The following is a 20,575-nucleotide window of genomic DNA, read 5'->3' on the forward strand; positions in this document are numbered from 1 at the left end:
TTCACATGCAACAACCAATCTTCACTGTCTATGTCTCCCTCTCAACCCCATTCTCCTGCCTTCTCCCCATGACCTCTTGACACCCGTACTAATCACGAATCTATCTATCGCTGCCTTAAAAATATCCACTTGATGTTCCTGGTGTGATTCCAGTGTAATCCGTGCAATCCACCTAGAGCTGCGTTTATCTATCTCGCTGCGTTTTCGCTGAAGAAGTCACCCAACCTTGCTCGTTTTCCCATTACAGTCATCCAAGATAAAGGCGAAAACGGCAGAGGCGGACACTTCGAGCGAGCTCGCCAAGAGAAGTAAAGAGATGTTTAGGAAGGAGGTAAGTGCCCAGCGGGAGGATCCGCTCCCTCCCTCGTTCTCCGCTGTCCCCACCTCCACCCTCCACGCTTCCTGGTGTTCCCAAGTATTCCTTCAGGAGAAATTTCCTGCGACTCTTTCAGTTGGTGAACCTTTATTGCAAAACATCCCAAAAAAAAAAAGAATCTGTCATTTATCTCGTTGTCTGGTAGACAATAGGCAATAGGTGCAGAGAGGAGGCCATTCGGCCCTTCGAGCCAGCACAGCCATTCAATGTGATCATGGCTGATCATCCCCAATCAGTACCCCGTTCCTGCCTTCTCCCCATATCCCCTGTTTCCGCTATTTTTAAGAGCCCTATCTAGCTCTCTCTTGAAAGCATCGAGAGAACCTGCCTCCACCGCCCTCTGTGGCAGAGAATTCCACAGACTCACAACTCTCTGTGAGAAAAAGTGTTTCCTCGTCTCCGTTCTAAATGGCTTTCTCCTTATTCTTAAACTGTGGCCCCTGCTTCTGGACTCCCCCAACATCGGGAACATGTTTCCTGCCTCTAGCATGTCCAAGCCCTTAACAATCTTATATGTTTCAATGAGATCCCCTCTCATCCTTCTAAACTCCAGAGTGTACAAGCCCAGACGCTCCATTCTCTCAGCATATGACAGTCCTGCCATCCCGGGAATTAACCCTGTAAACCTACGCTGCACTCCCTCAATAGATGTTAGAGATACAGCGTGGACAAGCCCTTCGGCCCATCGAGTTCATACTGACCAGCGATCCACCCCGCACACTAGCACTGCCCAACACACTAGGGACAATTTACAATTTTACCCAGATCCAATTAACCTACAAACCTGTGCGTCTTTGGAGTGTGGGAGGAAACCGGAGCTCTCCTTGCATGCATAGCTGCAGCATTTGCTCACTAAATAACTACGCCTCATGTCCAATGACTTAGATTCAAAACTGGACTTTGCAAGTATCATTTTAGTGCTTTATAAAAATGTTTTCCACCCTCATTGTTGGGGATTATGCAGGGGTTATAAAATTATGTTGAAGTAGCAGGCATGTTTTCCACCATCATTGTTGGGGATTATGCAGGGGTTATAAAATTATGTTGAAGTAGCAGGCATTAATTCAAAACCAAGCCAGAGCCAGTCTTCACGGTATAGCACGGTGGCGCAGTTGTTGATCCCGACTAGGGGCGCTGTCTACGTTCTCCAAACCAGAGCCAGTCTTCACGGTATGGCACGGTGGCGCAGTGGTTGATCCCGACTAGGGGCGCTGTCTGTACATTCTCCCCATGACCTGCGTGGGTTTTCTCCGAGATCTTCGCTTTCCTCCCACGCTCCAAAGACGTACAGGTTTGTAGGTTAATTGGTTAATCCCCGGGATGGCGGGACTGAGAGAATGGAGCGTCTGGGCTTGTACACTCTGGAGTAGAGGGTGAGAGGGGATCTTATTGAAACATATGAGATTATTAAGGGTTTGGACACGCTAGAGGCAGGAAACGTGTTCCCGATGTTGGGGGAGTCCAGAACCAGGGGCCACAGTTTAAGAATAAGGGGTGAGCCATTTAGAACGGAGACGAGGAAACACAGAGAGTTGTGAGTCTGTGGAATTCTCTGCCTCAGAGGCAGGTGGAGGCCGGTTTTCTGGATACTTTCAAGAGAGAGCTTGATAGGGCTCTTAAAAATAGCGGAGTCAGGGGATATGGGGAGAAGGCAGGAACGGGGTACTGATTGGGGATGATCAGCCATGAACACATTGAATGGCAGTGCTGGCTCGAAGGGCCGAATGGCCTCCTCCTGCACCTATTGTCTATTAATTGGCTTGGTATAGTGTCAAAATTGTCCCTAGTGCATGTGTAGGATAATGTTAATATGCGATGATCGCTGGTCGGTGTAGTCTCAGTGGGCCGAAGGGCCTGTTTGCGCGCTGTATCTCTAAACTAAAATTATGCGGGTCCACCGTCGCTATTCCGGCAGCTGGAGGTCTGGCATCTCCTTTAATCCGGACAAGCTTACGAGAGAGCACTTGGAATCACCTGCGGATATCCCCCTCCCCCCCGTAAATGTCAGGCTGGGTGAGGCCACCGATCTTCACCTCATCGGGACCTCCGCGGCCGATCAGCGGGTGGAATTTGGCCCCTACAGCCGGGGCTCTGGAGCACCGGTCCAGCCGGAGCTGGCAGATCTGTTCCCATAGCCCACCTCCGAGGCAGACTTTCCGGGCAGGTATCTCAACCCACTGGGTACGATCCTGATCCGGGTACTCTGGTTTCCTCCCACATTCCAAAGATGTGCGGGTTTGTAGGTTAATTGGCCTATGTAAATTCCCCTTAGTGTGTTGGGAGTGGATGTGATAACATAGGAGTAAATGGGATAACATAGAACTATTGGTGAACAGTTGGCCGGCATGGACTTAGTGGGCCGAAGGGCCTGTTTCCATCCTTTGGAATAGTGAAAGGCTTGGATAGAGTGGATGTGGAGAGGACGTTTCCACTAGTGGGAGAGTCTAGGACCAGTCGTATACAATAGACAATAGGTGCAGGAGTAGGCCATTCGGCCCTTCGAGCCTGCACCACCATTCAATGTGATCATGGCTCATCATCCCCAATCAGTACCCCTCGTTCCTGCCTTCTCAAAGCCTCAGAATAAAAGGACGTTCCTTTAGGAAGGAGATGAGAAGAGATTTATTTAATCAGATGGTGGTGAATCTGTGTAATTCATTGCCACAGACGGCGGTGGAGGACGTCGATGGATATTTTTACGGCAGAGATTGATAGATTCCTGATTAGTACGGGTGTCAGGTGTTATGGGGAGAAGGCAGGAGAATGGGGCTGAGGGGGAGAGTTAGATTGAATGACTTGATGGGCCGAATGGCCTGATTCTGCTCCGATCACTTATGATCTCATGAATAAATTCTAAACTAAACGCACAAACTCCACACAAACAGCCCCCGAGGTCGGGATGGAACCTGGGTGTGTGGTGCTGTGAGGCAGCAGCTCTACCCGCCCGCTGCACCACCCAATACTGTGAAGGCTTAGTGACTGGGAAGGGGGTGGGGGGGGGCTCTTTCTCTTCAGTCTGGTTTGAACGCTTACCTTCTCTTGCAGATCTCCCAGTTCATCGTCCTGTGCCTGAATCCGTACCGGAAACCTGACTGTAAACTAGGACGAATCGTGGCAACAGAGGACTTTAAGCACCTGGCTCGGAAGGTAACGGCGCAGTTTGTTGGGCAACAAGGTGGAAGACTTTGATTCAGTCAGTGAAACTCAGGCAGCACCACAGTGAAACTAGATTCAGACTCAGTCTGAAGAAGGGTCTCGACCCGAAACGTCACCTATTATGGGCCTGTCCCCCTTACGTGACTTTTTCGGTGACTTGCCGGCACCTGTCATAGGTCGTTACAGGTCGCCAAAAATTCGCAACATGTTGAAAATCCAGCGACGACCAGAACAAGGTACGACTCTTTGGGCGACTATTCACAACCGTGCAGCCTTGTGTCGCCAGGGTGTCACCAGTACGGTCGTGAGTCGTCTCCTCAGTCGCCCAACGAGTCGTAGCGTCTTTCTGGTCGCTGCTGGATTTTCAACAAAAACCTATGACGAGTGCCGGCAGTCGCCGAAAAAGTCTCGTAAGTGGGACAGGCCCTTCGCTTTGCTCCGTGAGAGGAATAGATCGGGTAGATAGATGCACAGAGTCTCTTGCCCAGAGTAGGGGAATCGAGGACCAGAGGACATGGGTTTAAGGTGAAGGGGAAAAGATTTAATAGGAATCCGAGTGGTAACATTTTCACACAAAGGGTGGTGGGTGTATGGAACAAGCTGCCAGAGGAGGTAGTTGAGGCTGGGACTCTCCCAACATTTAAGAAACAGTTAGATAGGTACATGGATAGGGCAGGTTTGGAGGGATATGGACCAAACGCGGGCGGGTGGAACTAGTGTAGCTGGGACATGTTGGCCAGTTTGGGAAAGTTGGGCCTGTTTTCACACTGTATCACTCTATGACTAGATGCTGCCTGACCTGCTGAGTTACTCCAGCACTTTGTGCCTTTCCTCCTCGGGTGCAGAAGGCTGTGGAGGCCAAGTCAGTGGAATAAGGCAGAGATAGATAGATTCTTGATTAGTACGGGTGTCAGAGGTCATGGGGAGAAGGCAGGAGAATGGGGTTGAGAAGGAGAGATAGATCAGCCATGATTGAATGGTGGAGTAGACTTGATGGGCCGAATGACCCCATTCCTGCTCCTAGAAACTGTGAACTTAAGAGCCGCAGCCTCACAGCGCCAGAGACCTAGGTTCAATACTGAACTCGAGTACTGCCTGTGTGGAGTTTGCACGTTCTCCCTGTGACTGCGTGGGTTTCCTCCGGGTGCTCTGGTTTCCTCCAACATTCATTGACACTCGATTGTCACATGTACCTCGGTTCAGTGAAATGGTTTGTTAGGAATCTCGAGCAAAACACAAAGTGCTGGAAGAACTCAGCGGGTCAGGCAGCATGTGTGCAGGTAACGGGCGGTCGATAGGTTCATACGTGATGAGAGCAGAATTAGGCCATTCTGCCCATCAAGTCTGCTCCGCCATTCAGTCATGTCTGATCTATCTCAACCCCATTCTCCTGCCTTCTCCCCATAACCCCCTGACACCAGCACTAATCAAGAACCTATCTACATCTGCCTTAAGAATATCCACTGGCAGCTGTCTGTGGCAATGAATGCCCAAGTATTTTGGGTAGGGGCCCATCTTCAGACTGATTTTAGTCGGGGGGGGGGAGAAAGCAGGAAAAGAGGTGGGGGTGGGGCAAAGCCTGGCAAGTGATAGGTGGATACAGTTGAGGGTGGGGGGGTGATAGGGGCAGATGGGTGGAGTAAGAGACAGAGGCTGGAGGTGAAAAGGAGACAAAAAGATGCCAGATATGGAAAAGACAGAATGCAGTGTAAAATTGGAGGGAGAGACTCTAGGTGGAATAGTGCAGAAGGGGGTCGGGGGGGTGAAAGGGCCATTGTTCTTGGAAATGGGAGATGATTGTACAGAGGAAAGAAGTGGGGTGACTGGGAGGGTGGGAGAAATGGGAGGCCACAGAAAGAAAGGACGTAGCGGGCTAAATTGGAGAATTCAGAGTTCATACCATCAGTTCAGGGTGGGGTGCTGTTCCTCCAGTTTGTGTGTGTGTGTGTGTGTGTGTGTCCCCACTTTGACAATGGAGAAGGCCCAGGACAGAAAGGTCAGTGTGGGAATGGGAAGGGGGATTAAAATGGTTAGCAGTCGGGAGATCCAGCAGGCCTTGTCGGGCTGAGCTCACGCTGTCTCCGCTTGGTCTCGGTGATCGGTGTGATGGAGGCCTCACCGGGGGCGTAGAGATTTGTATCGGGCAGCACAGTGGCGCAGCGGTAGAGCTGCTGCCTCACAGCGCCAGAGACCCAGGTTGGATACTGACTGTGGGTGCTGCCTGTACGGACTTTGTACCTTCTCCCCGTGACCTGCGTGGGTTTTCTCCAGCTGCTCCAGTTTCCTCCCACACTCCAAAGACGTGCGGGTATTGTAGGTTAATTGGCTTAGGCAAAATTGTAAATTGTCCCTTGTGTGTGTAAGATAGTGTTAGTGTATGGGGTGATCACTGGTCGGCGAGGATTCAGCGTGCCGGTTTAAACCCTGTATCTCTAAAGTCTAAAGTTTATTTTCTCCGAGTGCTCTAGTTTCCTCCCATATTCGAAAGAGGTGCAGATTTGTAGGTTAATAGGCTTCTGTAAATTGTCCCTAGTTTGTAGGATAGTGCTAGTGTACGGGGTGGTCACTGGTTGGCATGGATTCGGTGGGCCGAAGGGCCTGTTTCACGCTGTATCTCTAAAGTCTCCTCATCCCTCGAGTGCCTCTTCTCGCGTGCTCTCATTCCCTCGTTCTCAAAGGATGAGAGGGGATCTTATTGAAGCATATAACATTATTAAGAGATTGGACACGCTAGAGGCAGGAAACATGTTCCCGATGTTGGGGGAGTCCAGAACCAGGGGCCACAGTTTAAGAATAAGGGGTAGGCCAGTTAGAACAGAGATGAGGAAAAACATTTCCACCCAGAGAGTTGTGAATCTGTGGAATTCTCTGCCTCAGAAGGCAGTGGAGGGGCAGGTTCTCTGGATGCTTTCAAGAGAGAGTTAGATAGAGCTCGTAAAGATTGTGGAGTCAGGGGATATGGGGAGAAGGCAGGAACGGGGTACTGATTGGGGATGATCAGCCTTGATCACAGTGATAGTAAAAGCTTCTATAGGTATGTGAAGAGGAAATTAGTTAAGACCAAAGTTGGACCCTTGAAGATCGAAAAAGGTGAATTTATTATGGGGAACAAGGAAATGGCAGAGGAGTTGAACAGGTACTTTGGATCTGTCTTCACTAAGGAAGACACAAACAATCTTCCTGATATAGCAGTGGCCAGAGGATCTGGGAATGACGGAGGAACTGAAGGAAATCCACATTATGCAGGAAATGGTGTTGGATAGACTGATGGGACTGAAGGCTGATAAATCCCCAGGGCCTGATGGTCTACATCCCAGGGCACTTAAGGAAGTAGCTCTAGAAATCGTGGATGCATTGGTGATAATTTCCCAATGTTCTATAGACTCAGGATCAGTTCCTGTGGATTGGAGGGTAGCTAATGTTATCCCACTTTTTAAGAAAGGCGGGAGAGAGAAAACGGGGAATTATAGACCAGTTAGCCTGACATCGGTGGTGGGGAAGATGCTGGAGTCAATTATAAAAGATGAGATAGCGGCACATTTGGATAGCAGTAACAGGATCGGTCCGAGTCAGCATGGATTTACAAAGGGAAAATCATGCTTGACTAATCTTCTGGAATTTTTTGAAGATGTAACTAGGAAATTGGACAAGGGAGAGCCAGTGGATGTAGTGTACCTGGACTTTCAGAAAGCATTTGATAAGGACCCACATAGGAAATTAGTGGGCAAAATTAGGGCACATGGTATTGGGGGTAGAGTGCTGACATGGATAGAAAATTGGTTAACAGACAGGAAACAAAGAGTAGGGATTAACGGGTCCCTTTCAGAATGGCAGGCAGTGACTAGTGGTGTACTGCAAAGCTCAGTGCTGGGACCGCAGCTATTTACAATATACATCAATGATTTGGATGAAGGGATTCAAAGTAACATTAGCAAATTTGCAGATGACACAAAGCTGGGTGGCAGTGTGAACTGTGAGGAGGATGCTATGAGAATGCAGGGTGACTTGGACAGGTTGGGGGAGTGGGCAGATGCAGTTTAATGTGGATAAATGTGAGGTTATTCACTTTGGTGGCAAAAACAGGAAGGCAGATTACTATCTAAATGGCGTCAAGTTGGGAAAAGGGAAAGTACAACGGGATCTGGGTGTCCTTGTTCATCGGTCAATGAAAGTAAGCATGCTGGTACAGCAGGCAGTGAAGAAAGCGAATGGCATGTTGGCCTTTATAACAAGAGGAAACGAATATAGGAGCAAAGAGGTCCTTCTGCAGCTGTACAGGGCCCTAGTGAGATCACACCTGGACTATTGTGTGCAGTTTTGGTCCCCGAATTTGAGGAAGGACATTCTTGCTATTGAGGGAGTGCAGCGTAGGTTTACAAGGTTAATACCCGGGATGGTGGGAATGTCATATGCTGAGAGAATGGAGCAGCTGGGCTTGTACACTCTGGACTTTAGAAGGATGAGAGGGTATCTACTCCTGCACCTAATTTCTATCTCATTGAAACATATAAGATTGTTAAGGGATTGAACACTCTAGAGGCAGGAAACATGTTCCCAATGTTGGGGGAGTCCAGAACCAGGGGCCACAGTTTAAGAATAAGGAGTAAGCCATTTAGAACGGAGATGAGGAAACACTTTTACTCACAGAGAGTGGTGAGTCTGTGGAATTCTCTGCCTCAGAGGGCGGTGGAGGCAGGTTTTCTGGATGCTTTCAAGAGGGAGCTAGATAGGGCTCTTAAAAATAGCGGAGTCAGGGGATATGGGGAGAAGGCAGGAACGGGGTACTGATTGGGGATGATCAGCCATGATCACATTGAATGGCGGTGCTGGCTCGAGGGGCCGAATGGCCTGCTCCTGCACCTATTGTCTATTGAAAGGTGGTACTGGCTCGAGGGGCCGAATGGCCTGCTCCTGCACCTATTGTCTATTGATCTCTCGCTCATTCTCTCTCTCTCTCTCTCTCGCTCACGTACAGCTGACACACGGGGTGATGAACAAAGAGCTGAAGCAGTGCAAAAACCCCGAGGACCTGGAGTGCAATGAAAATGTGAAGCATAAAACCAAGGAGTACATCAAGAAGTACATGCAGAAATTTGGAGCCATTTACAAGCCTAAGGAAGAACCAGACGTCGACTGAGTAGTGAACCCCACCCCTCCAACCCCCGAGTTCTCCCTCCCACAGGTGTGCCCTAGCCTAGCGCAAAAACCATGTGAATCTATACCGAGCTTCTCAATCTCCTCATAGCTATCTGTATTATACTGTTTTAATGCATATGTGAATATATTGAGAAAGCAAGAACCACTTGTAGTTAACTTCCCCCCCATTCACTCTGATGAATTACATTTTTGAGGGGGAAAGGTTGTGGGGGTCTGGATGAATTTCATCATTCTCCCTCTTTAACTGTGTAAATACTATAATATTGGTTAGAGATCAACTTGCCCTGAGTATATCGCCGACAGTCAGAAACAAAAAAGCTGTCGTGCTTTAAAAAAAAAAAAGAATCATTTTACTGTATTAAATTTTTACGGACTTTTTTATGTAAAGAAAATGTTTAAAAAAAACTTTTTTTGCTCACAATTTAATGTCAGCAAAAAGAGAATTGTGACAATAAGTGTTTTGGAAAAAAGTTTTAAAACTGTTTTTTTTTTTTTTGTTTTTTTAAAAACTTGTGCAAAAATGATCTGTGACTAGTACTGACTTAAAGGTTGATGTTTTTTTTCTGTTTGGAGAGCAGGCGGTGGTGTTAATTCACTAAGTAAAGAAAGCTTAAAGTAAAGTGTCTGGTTAAACGCGCACACTCACACGCGCACATGCACGCGCGCACACACACAACAAAAACATCTTTTAAATTCTCTTCCCACCCCCCTTTCAAAACCCGAAAGGCAACGGGTGAGAGGCAGGTCAGGAACGTGGACCCTCTCCACTGGCCCTGGTGTGGAGTTGGTGCGGATATTGCCTTGGAATTGGAGTTGAGGAATTGGCAAATGCTCGAGGTGGCTTTTGGCTCCCGGTCACTCTCTTCCTCTGCGCACTCCTTCCTCACCCTCCCGTCTTCAGCCAGAAGGAGATTGCGTGAGACTAGCAATGTCCCCCTCTGCATGCCACCCCCCCGACCGACGAATACGCTGTCAGCACTGACAATCCAGAGCCCCGTCCCCACCCCCCTCCGCGCACGTTAATGGCCTCTAGAGACAGCGCCAGAGCCGCCATTTCTTTATAACGGGACACCCAAAAAAAACCCTGCCCCCCAAATCGGGAGAGATTCTGGGCACGGAGACCGGGGTGGTAGCTGGGATCTGGGGAGTGGGAGCCATCCACGGCAGATTTACTCCGAGAAGGTGCGGTCTTGTCGTTTTTTGCTCCCGGCAACGTGCGGAGTCGTGGTTCTGAGCACTCCAGCAGGAGACGGCACGACTGAGAATCCACGGCCACCGCTCACCCACCCCCAACCCCAACCCAAAGCAGCGGCCACTTCCACTTCCACCAGAGAGGGGGAGCGAGCTTCCAGCTCCCCCGGCACCCATTGTGGGAGTTGATGCTCGTTCCTACAGCCTTCCCCCTCATGGTTGACTTTGGAACGAGCGGCCGAACTTGGCCGTCCCTGCTTACCGCCAGTTCCCACCCACATTTATTAACCCTTGCATGACCCAATATGCTATTTAAAAACAAGTGTTTGATTTACCTCGGATTTTTGTTTTTTTAATTTATTAATTCAATTAAAACCCCCGACTAAGGAAAGGGGGGTGGGGGGGGGGGGGGGGGGGGGGGGGGGGGGGGGGGGGTGGCGGAGTGGAACCCATGAATTATTTAGTGGCCAGTAGTTAAAGCTTTGAAGGAAATCTCCAGACTGCAAAAGGCAATTTGATTCTGTACTATAGACGATGAATTTTTTTTTAAAAATGGAACAATTCCTCGAGTAATGCTGATACGGTCAAAGCAGCGTTTGGGAAACAGACGCGCGAGGAGATGTTCAGACACCGATAGGCGGGGATGGGAACGGCTGCTGAATGTCTACAGTCTCTGACTTGCTGGAAAATTGGTTTCAGTGGGTGCTCTCTGCTCAGTGGCTTGTGCATCTGTAAATTTACAACTTGCAGAGATTTCACTTGGTGCTAGGAGCTGGAAATTTGCAGGGATGAATGTTGTGTATTTTTAAAAGTAAAAAAAAAATATACCTTGTTTGAAATCTGCTTTGGAGTCTTCCTTTTCAAACCTTCGCACTCCCCTTCCGCCCACATTCCTTCCTCCAGCTTCACAATTCGCAATTCTTCTATGTAGAAACAAGGAGCTGCGTAATACACACAATGTGTGTGTGTGTATATACGTATATAATGGTATATGGACACACTGATCTGTTCTGTAGTCAATGCCTACTATGTTCTGTTGTGCTGAAGCAAAGCAGGAATTTCATTGTCCCATCAGGGACACATGACAATAAACTCTCTTGAATCTTGAAAATAGCTGCAGGAGGCAGTTCGGCCCTTCGAGCCAGCACCGACATTCAATATGGTCATGGCTGATCATTGAATTGAATAGAATTTCCTTTATTGTCATTCAAACCTGTTCAAACGAGATTTCGTACCTTGCAGCCATGACAGAAAAAAGCAACAAAACACACACTTAACACAATTTAACACAAACATCCATCACGGTGAATCTACAAGCACCTCCTCACTGTGATGGAAGGCAATTCAATTCAATTTGGCCCTTCGAGCCAGCACTGCCATTCAATATGATCATGGCTGGATCATCCAAAATCAGTACCCCGTTCCTGCTTTCTCCCCATATCCCTTGATTCCCTTAGCCCGAAGGTTCTCAACCTGGGGTAAATTCCACCTACCCAGGGGGTAAATTTGTTGATTCTGGATTTGTAGATTTTTTTTCTCATTGACTGACTGTGTTTGGTTCTGGTATACCGGCATCTGTTCATCATTAGTTGTTCATAAATAAGTGAAGTAACATTGTTATGTGCTATTAAAGATGCCAGGGGTAAACGGGACGAAAAAGGTTGGGACCCCTGCCTTAGCCTTTAGAGATCTATCTAACTATAACTATTGAATACATCCAGTGAATCGGCCTCCACTGCCTTCTGTGGCAGAGAATTCCACAGATTCATAACTATCTGGGTGAAAAGGTTTTTCCTCATCTCAGTCCTAAATGGCCGACCCCTTATTTTTAAACTGTGCTTTTAAACTGGCCACCGTGTGGATGTAAAGTGCTGGAGTAACTCAGCGGGTCAGGCAGCATCTGTGGAGAACATGGATAGGTGACGTTTCACAGAGTGCTGGAGTAACTCAGCGGGTCAGGCAGCATCTGTGGAGAACATGGATAGGTGACGTTTCACAGAGTGCTGGAGTAACTCAGCGGGTCAGGCAGCATCTGTGGAGAACATGGATAGGTGACGTTTCACAGAGTGCTGGAGTAACTCAGCGGGTCAGGCAGCATCTCTGGAGGACATGGATAGGTGACATTTCACAGAGTGCTGGAGTAACTCAGCGGGTCAGGCAGCATCTCTGGAGGACATGGATAGGTGACGTTTCACAGAGTGCTGGAGTAACTCAGTGGATCAGGCAGCATCTGTGGAGAACATGGTTTGTAGGTTAATTGCCATGGTAAATGTAAAAATTGTCCCTAGAATGAATGAATGTATGAATGAATGGATAAGTTTATTGGCCAAGTATTCACATACAGGGAATTTGCCTTGGTGCTCCGCCCACAACATGACATACAGTGACAGTTAGGAATGGCACATAAAATGTTAAACATTAATAATAAAACATTATTGCTTAAACATGTGAATTAAATAAAATAACTGAGCAAGTGTGTGTAGGATAATGTTAATACGCGGGGATCGCTGACCTGCACGGTCCCAGTGGGCCGAAGGGCCTGGTTCTGCGCGGTCTCTGGAAACTACTAAATTAAAATATACCAAGAGCGTACAGTGAGGCCATAGTTTCTGACGTGGAGGGTGAAATGATAATGGTATTTAAATCTGAAGAAGGGTCTCGACCCGAAACGTCACCCATTCCTGCTCTCCAGTGATGCTGCTTGTCCCGCTGAGTTACCCCAGCCTTTTGTGTCTATCGGTGGTATTTAAGAGACATAGAAATTAGGTGCAGGAGTAGGCCATTCGGCCCTTCGAGCCTGCACCGCCATTCAATATGATCATGGCTGATCATCCAACTCCGTATCCTGTACCTGCCTTCTCTCAATACCCCCTGATCCCTTTAGCCACAAGGGCCACATCTAACTCCCTCTTAAATATAGACACTTAGACACACCGGGAATGGAGGGATATGATCACATGTAGGCAGATAAGTGATGGTCTTGGCATCATGTTCAGTTCTTAAGTGATGGGAGTAGAATTTGGCCATTCGGCCCATCAAGTCTACGTCGTTCAATCTATTTCTCCCTCGTAACCCCATTCTCCTGCTTTCTCCCCATAGCCCCTGACACCCACACTAATCAAGAATCTCTCTGCCTTAAAAAATATCCGCTGACTTGGCCTCCTTTCCGTGGCAAAGAATTCCACAGATATTTGGGGTCGGATGGCCTGTTCCAATGTTGTACTGTTCTCTTTGATCAATTTTCTGTTCTACTAGACTAAGTCACACGGGAGGCCTGGTCCCCCAACGCAACTCTCTTCACTCTGGACTTGACTCTCGAAAAGCTGGAGTAACTCAGTGGGACAGGCGGCATCTCTGGAGAGAAGGAATGGGTGACGATTCGGGTCGAGACCCTTCTGCAGTCAGGGGAAAAAGAAACGAGAGATATAGATGGTGATTAATATTAATACTGCTGGCTTGTAAATTGGAGGAACAGCACCTCATATTTTGCTTTGGGCAGCTTATGTTGAATTCTATCGTGTGTTGTGTTCTCTATTTTATTGTATGGCTGGATGGTGATCACATTTCACTCTGCCAACTGGCACATGTGACAAATGTATCTTGTATCTTGGAGAGAAGGAATGGGTGACGTTTCGGATGATGGTATGATTTCTCTAACTTCAAGTAAAGGGCCTGTCCCACTTGCCAATTTTGCCGGTGTTACATCAGTGTCGCATCAGATTTTGAACATTTTTAAATCCAGCGGCGACAATAAAAATGTTGCGACACTTGAAAAAAAACGTTGTACGTCATCACGCTGCGTATTTTGCGGTGACCTGATCCGTCAGTCAATGATGCCGGCAGTCGCTGAAAAAATCGGCAAGTGAGACAGGCCCTTAACCTTTGCATCCCCCTCTATCTCCATCTCATCTTGCCCACCCAGGCTGTACCAGCTTCAAAGCCGTCTTGTTGAGCCTCATTGTAACTCGATTTCCCCTAGCACACAGCTAACTGTGGCCTGGTTCCTTTGTCAGCATGACTTTTTTGCATATCTTTCTGTATCTCTCTGCATCACGGTCTATTTCTCATGTTTCCCTGTCCCCCGACACTCAGTCTCTCGATCCGAAACGTCACCCATTCCTTCTCTCCAAGATACAAGATACATTTATTTGTCACATGTGCCAGTTGGCAGAGTGAAATGTGACCACCATCCAGCCATACAATAAAATAGAGAACACAACACACGATAGAGTTCAACATAAAACATCCCCCCACAGCAGAATCAAACATTTCCCACTGTGAGGGAATGCACCAAAGTCAGTCTCTTCCTCTGATGTTCACCCGTGGTCGGGGCCTCTGGAGCCCTCCGCAGTCGCTGCTACGGGCAGCTCGCCGCTCATGCCCGCTCACCGGGATGTTGGCACTCCGACGTCAGAACGGGAGGCCAACCTCAACGGCTTGGACCTCCAAATCATCCGCTTCCCCCACGTAGAAAAACTAAAGAATCCCCAAAACAGATTGGTTAGACAAACTAAAATTACAAAAAGATGGACAAAAACGGACAGACTGTAGGCAGAGGCGCCTTCAATGCAGCACCCCTAGTGGCTCCAGAGATGCTGCCTGTCCCGCTGAGTTACTCCAGCTTTTTGTACACACATTCAGTGTGATCAGCTCTAGAGCTGGGAGCGACTGCTAACAGGGAGGTTTAGTACAATAGGGGTGATAAAATTCATAACCTCCCTAGAGCATTCGGGGCGATCCACAAACTCCAGATAAAAGCCGAACCGCCAGAAGTTTAAGCAGCCAGCTCTCTGGTTATAGACACAAGATGCTGCAGTAACTCAGCGGGACGGGCAGCATCTCTGGAGAGAAGGAATGGGTGACGTTTCGGGTCGAGACCCTTCTTCAGACTGAGAGTCAGGGGAGAGGGAGACACAGAGATAGGGAAGGGTAAGGCGTAAAAACAAGAGATCAAAGGGGACGAAGTTACAAGGAAATTGTAGAATAGACTGTTAGCTGAGGGGAAGGTGACAACGAGGCGTGTAAAGATAAAATGTAATCAGGAGGACAGTCAGACTGGTCGGAGAATTAGAATGGGGGAGGGATGTAGAGAGAGAGGGGGAAGCAAGGGTTACTTGAAGTTATGATTCATGCCTTTGATCTTTTTTTTTCTCTCCAGTTTTTTTTCCTTCTCTTCTTACTCAACATCTGCTTTCCAAAACAGTCTGACATTTGCTGCAAGGAATTCAGCAGAAATCCAAGCTGAGAGTTGCCAATCCACAGCAGGTTTTAATAAAACCCGACTTGTTCTTTGTCGGAGATGAATCCCAACAATCCTGGCCACGGCTGATAGTGAGAATCCATTTAAAGAAATAAAAACATAGAAAAACAGTTGCAGAAGTAGAGGCCATTCGGCCCTTCCAGCCAGCACCGCCATTCGATACGATCATGTCTGATCATCCAAAATCAGTGCCCCGTTCCTGCTTTCTCCCCATATCCCTTGATTCCCTTAGCCCTAAGAACTAAATCTAACTCCCTCTTGAAAACATCCAGTTAATTGGCCTCCACTATCTTCTGTGGCAGAGAATTCCACAGATTCACAACTCTGGGTGAAATATTTTTTCCTCATCTCAGTCCTAAATGGGCCTTCCCCTTATTCTTAAACTGTGTGACCCCTGGTTCTGGACACCCCCCCCCAACATCGGGAACATGTTTCCTGAAATATGAAACACTCCACGGTTCAGAAGATGAATCAGAAATCCAAATGTTGTGTTTAATGTTTAGTAGAGGTGAGGTTATTATTCTTACATAGTTTAGCTCTTAGTTTAGACAGACGCAAAATGCTGGAGTAACTCAGCGGGACGGGCAGCGTCTCCGGAGAGAAGGAATGGGTGACGTTTCGGGTCGAGACCCTTCTTCAGACTGAGAGTTAGGGCAGAGGGAGACACGGAGATAGGGAAGGGTAAGGCGTGAAAACGAGGGATCAAAGGGGACGAAGTTCACGGAAAATGTAGAATACATCACTGTTCACTGAGGGGAAGGTGACAACGAGGAGTGCAAAGATAAAATGTAATCAGGAGGACAGTCAGACTGATTGGAGACCTAGAGTGGGGGAGGTGTGGAGAGAGAGGGGGAAAGCAAGGGCTACTTAAAGTTCAAGAAATCAATACCGCTGGGTTGTAAGCTGCCCAAGTGAAAGACGAGGTGCTGTGCAGTTCAGTTTAGTTCAGTTTATTGTCACGTGTACCGAGGTACAGTGAAAAGCTTTTGTTGCATGCTATCCATTCAGCAGAAAGAATGAATGTATCCCAACAATCCTGGCCACAGATACAGGGAAAAGGGAATAACGTTTTGTGCAAGGTAAAGTCCAGTACAGTCAATCTAAAGATAGTTCAAAGGTCTCCAATGAGTTGGATGGTAGTTCAGGACTGCTCTCTGGTTGGGGTAGGATGGTTCAGTTGCCTGATAACAGCTGGGAAGAAACTGTCCCTGAATCTGGAGGTGTGCGTTTTCACACTTCTGTACCTCTTGCCCGACAGGAGAGGGGAGAAGAGGGAGTGGCCAGGGTGTGACTGGCCCTTGATGATGCTGCTGGCCTTGCCGAGGCAGCGTGAGGTGTAGATGGAGTCAATGGAAGGGAGGCTGGTTTGTGCGATGGTCTGGGCTGCGTCCACACCTTTCTGCGTTTTCTCTTGAATGGAGCTGTTCCCGAACCAAAACACATAATGACACATAATGCTGGAGTAATTGGGATGCATCACAGCATGGTTTGGGAACAATGTGTGGCAAGGGAACTGCAGATGCTGATTTATACCGAAGACAGACTTAAAGGGCTGGAGTGACTCAGCGGGACATCGCAGCATTGTTGGAGAAAAGGAATAGGTGACGTTCTGGGTTGGAATCTATCTCCAGGTTCCTTTCTGACCCGAAATGTCACCCATTCTAATGGTCCATTGACTTCATGGTCCAATTCTACACGGCCATCGTAGAGTCTGTCCTCACCTTCTCCATCATGGTCTGGTTTGGCTCAGCCACCAAGCACGACATCCGGAGGCTGCAGCGAATCGTCCGATCAGCTGAGAAGATTATTGGCTGCAACCTTACCCCCATTGATGAACTGTACACTGCAAGGGCCAGGAAGCGAGCGGGCAAGACCATCTCTGACCCCTCTCACCCTGGCCACAAACTCTTTGAATCACTTCCCTCTGGAAGGCGACTCCGGACTGTCAAAGCTGCCACAGCCAGACATAAAAACAGTTTTTATCCACGAGTAGTAGCTCTACTCAACAGCCAAAAATCTGTAGCCTCCCTTTGATCTGGTATTTTGTTGGTTCACATGCTTGATCAATGGTGTTTTATCATTAATGTTTTATTATTATTAATGTTTATAGTTTTCTGAGTCATTCGTAACTGTCACTGTATGTCATGTTGTTACTTGTGGGTGGAGCACCAAGGCAAATTCCTTGTATGTGAATACTTGGCCAATACACTTACTTAATTACTTACTTATTCCTTGTCTCCAGAGATGCTGCTTGTCCCTCTGAGTTACTCCAGCATGTTGTGCCTTATCTTCTGTATAAACCAGCACCTGCAGTTTCTTCCCACACATTGTGCCCCAACCATGCTGTGATGCATCCCGATGAATTACTTCATACACTTCTGTACCTCTTGCCTGATGGGAGAGGGGAGAAGCCTGTAGCAGCCGGTGAGAGTTTTAGGGGACAAGACGAACATCCTAAGCCCAAGTCGAGGCATTTGTGTGCCTTCCTTGGCTGTTCTGTGACTTTCGTTTTACATTCGAGGAGAATCCAGCATTGAGCGCGGACAGGATGTTTCCACTAGTGGGAGAGTCTAGGGCCAGAGGTCACAGCCGCAGAATGAAAGGACGTTCCTTTAGAATGGAGATGGGGAGGAATTTCTTTAGTCCGAGGGTGGTGAATCTGTGGAATTCTTTGCCACAGACGGCTGTGTGGAGGCCAAGTCAGTGGATATTGTAGTAGGGGGCATTGCTCTGGCAGCAGCCATGTCAGCAGCACGTCAGTTTTTACAACTTTTTTTATTTTTTAGTGTGTTTTAAAGTATGTATTTTGTGTTTCTTTGTGTGTTTTGTGTGAGGGGTGGTTTGTGGGGGGGGGTGTGTGGGGGGGATGAGGGGGGAAACCGCTTTGGTCACCTCCTCCATGGAGAGGCGACTTTTTCCAGGTCGCCTCCCCCGTGGCCTAACATCAAGGATCGGCGCGGCCTTTCCCGGAGACGCGCCCGGGACTTCAGCGGCGGGGGCAGCGTGGACTCTCGTTGTGGAGCGGGTGAGCCCTCGCTGGGGCTCACTGGAGGGGAGCGCTCCATTTCGCTGGCCCGGGGCAGCCGGCAGCCTGAAGTCGTGGTCTGCAGAGTTCCAGCTGGTGCGGCGTCTACAGCCCAGGATCCCTCGTGGGGGACCCGGGGGAAGAAGAAGCCGTCACTGCCGGCCCGCGGCCAACTTCTACCGCGGGGCCGGCATGGACTTACCAACACCCCTGGAGGGGAGCTTCGACCGCCGGCCCTGTAGTCTACGGTGCTTCTGGCTGCGGCGGGGACTTTAAATCTCGACCGCCGGCCTGCGGCCTACAACAACCTAAAGCCGCGGTCTCCGGTGAGGAAGAGCCAATCCTGGACTGACTCTGGACTCTGGTCCTGTCCACGGGGGGGAAATGGAGGAGGACTGGCCAAATGTTTGTGCCTTCCACCCCAGTGATGAATGCTGTGGTGGATGTTTGTGTTACAGCTTTATTGTGGTTGTGTGTTCTTTATTATTGTATCGCTACCGACAACCCAAATTCCACCGACCCTGGTTGTGTGGTAATAAATTCTATCTAATCTAATCTAATCTAATCTATATTTTTAAGGCAGAGATTGATCAATTCTTGATTAGTACGGGTGTCAGAGGTTATGGGGGAGAAGGCAGGAGAATGGGGTTAGGAGGGAGAGATAGATCAGCCATGATTGAATGGCGGAGTAGGTAGCTCTTTTTTCCAAGGAACCCTTTTTTGCTTAAGTCCACCCTGCACCAGAGGGAGAGCAAGAAGGGAAGAGACAAAGACTTTAAGACTTTTGCCTCCATCACAGTGAGGAGGTGCCTGGTGAACTCACTGTGGTGGATGTTAAATTTGTGTTTATTGTGTGTTCTTGTCATTTTATTACATGTATGACTGCAAGGCAACGATATTTCGTTCACACCAAAATTCAATTCACCACCTCCAGTTTAAATTCCATTTTGAATATTTTTGGAGGACCTGGAAATCAAGAACCAAGGATGGGCCGAATGGCCTAATTCTGCTCCTATTCCTTCTGGCATTATTATTCCTGTCAGCTTGTGCATTCCACACAGGCAGCTGGCAATGCCACTTGTGAGGGAATAACCCTTCACCCCTCACCTCTGTCAACTCAAAGTTCTTTTTAGCCAGAGTATCAAATTTTCCATCAATCACTTTGATCTCAATTAAAGACATATTTTTCTGTTTGTGATGGATGGGAACACGCACTTGTACTGAAACCTCAGCTGGGAAAGCACTGTTAAGGAGAACCAGATATAGCAGACCAGTCTAGCCATCCCCACACAGTTAAAGCGACCACTGACTATCTGATCAGCGATTTACATTCAATCAGAGCCCAGTCCCTGTCCCACCCCGGTCGTTCCTTCTTCTCCCCGCTCCCGTCCGGCAGAAGGTACAGAAGCTTGAAAGCGCGCACCACCAGACTCAGGAACAGCTTCTTCCCCTCTGTTATCAGGCTTCTGAACGGCCCTTCCATAAGCTAGGGTACTGTCCGATTCACCTCTACCCCATTGCGGACATTGGACTTTGTCTGTGGAACTGGTGCACTACAATGCTGAGAACTATATTCTGCTCCCTGTATCTTACAACGAAACATAGACAATAGGTGCAGGAGTAGGCCATTCGGCCCTTCGAGCCTGCACTGCCATTCAATATGAACATGGCTGATCATCCAACTCAGTATCCCGTACCTGCCTTCTCTCCATACCCCCTGATCCCTTTAGCCACAAGGGCCACATCTAACTCCCTCTTAAATATAGCCAATGAACTGTGGCCTCAACTACCTTCTGTGGTAGAGATTTCCACAGATTCACCACTCCCTGTGTGAAAAATGTTTTTCTCATCTCGGTCCTAAAAGATTTCCCCCTTATCCTTAAACTGTGACCCCTTGTTCTGGACTTCCCCAACATCGGAAACAATCTTCCTGCATCTAGCCTGTCCAACCCCTTAAGAATTTTGTACGTTTCAATAAGATCCCCCCTCAATCTTTTAAATTCTAGCGAGTACAAGCCGAGTCTATCCAGTCTTTCTTCATATGAAAGTCCTGCCATCCCAGGAATCAGTCTGGTGAACCTTCTCTGTACTCCCTCTAAGGCAAGAATGTCTTTCCTCAGATTAGGAGACCAAAACTGTACACAATAATCCAGGTGTGGTCTCACCAAGGCCCTGTACAACTGCAGTAAAACCTCCCTGCTCCTATACTCAAATCCTTTTGCTATGAATGCCAACATACCATTCGCTTTCTTCACTGCCTGCTGCACCTGCATTTCTACTTTCAATGACTGGTGTACCATGACACCCAGGTCTCGTTGTATCTTCCCCTTTGCTCCACCTATTGTACTGGAGTTTGACTCGATTATATTTCAGTTTCACTTAGAAACATAGACAATAGGTGCAGGAGTAG

General features: G+C 48.2%; 1 protein-coding gene across 3 annotated transcripts in view; it reads left to right on the forward strand.

Moving 5' to 3' along the window:
* setd2 (SET domain containing 2, histone lysine methyltransferase) overlaps positions 1–9,362 on the forward strand; it is a 125,492-nt gene extending 116,130 nt beyond the window's left edge. For all 3 annotated transcript variants that reach the window (XM_055664695.1, XM_055664696.1, XM_055664697.1), the window contains 3 exons: positions 248–331; positions 3,422–3,523; positions 8,508–9,362. In XM_055664695.1, coding sequence (XP_055520670.1) covers positions 248–331; positions 3,422–3,523; positions 8,508–8,669 — 348 coding nt within the window. In that variant the 3' untranslated portion in view covers positions 8,670–9,362. The remainder of the gene's footprint in view (positions 1–247; positions 332–3,421; positions 3,524–8,507) is intronic.
* The last annotated feature ends 11,213 nt before the right edge of the window (positions 9,363–20,575 follow it).

This window comes from Leucoraja erinacea, chromosome 43, assembly GCF_028641065.1.
Source record: "Leucoraja erinacea ecotype New England chromosome 43, Leri_hhj_1, whole genome shotgun sequence".
NCBI classification, from domain to species: Eukaryota; Metazoa; Chordata; class Chondrichthyes; order Rajiformes; family Rajidae; genus Leucoraja; species Leucoraja erinaceus.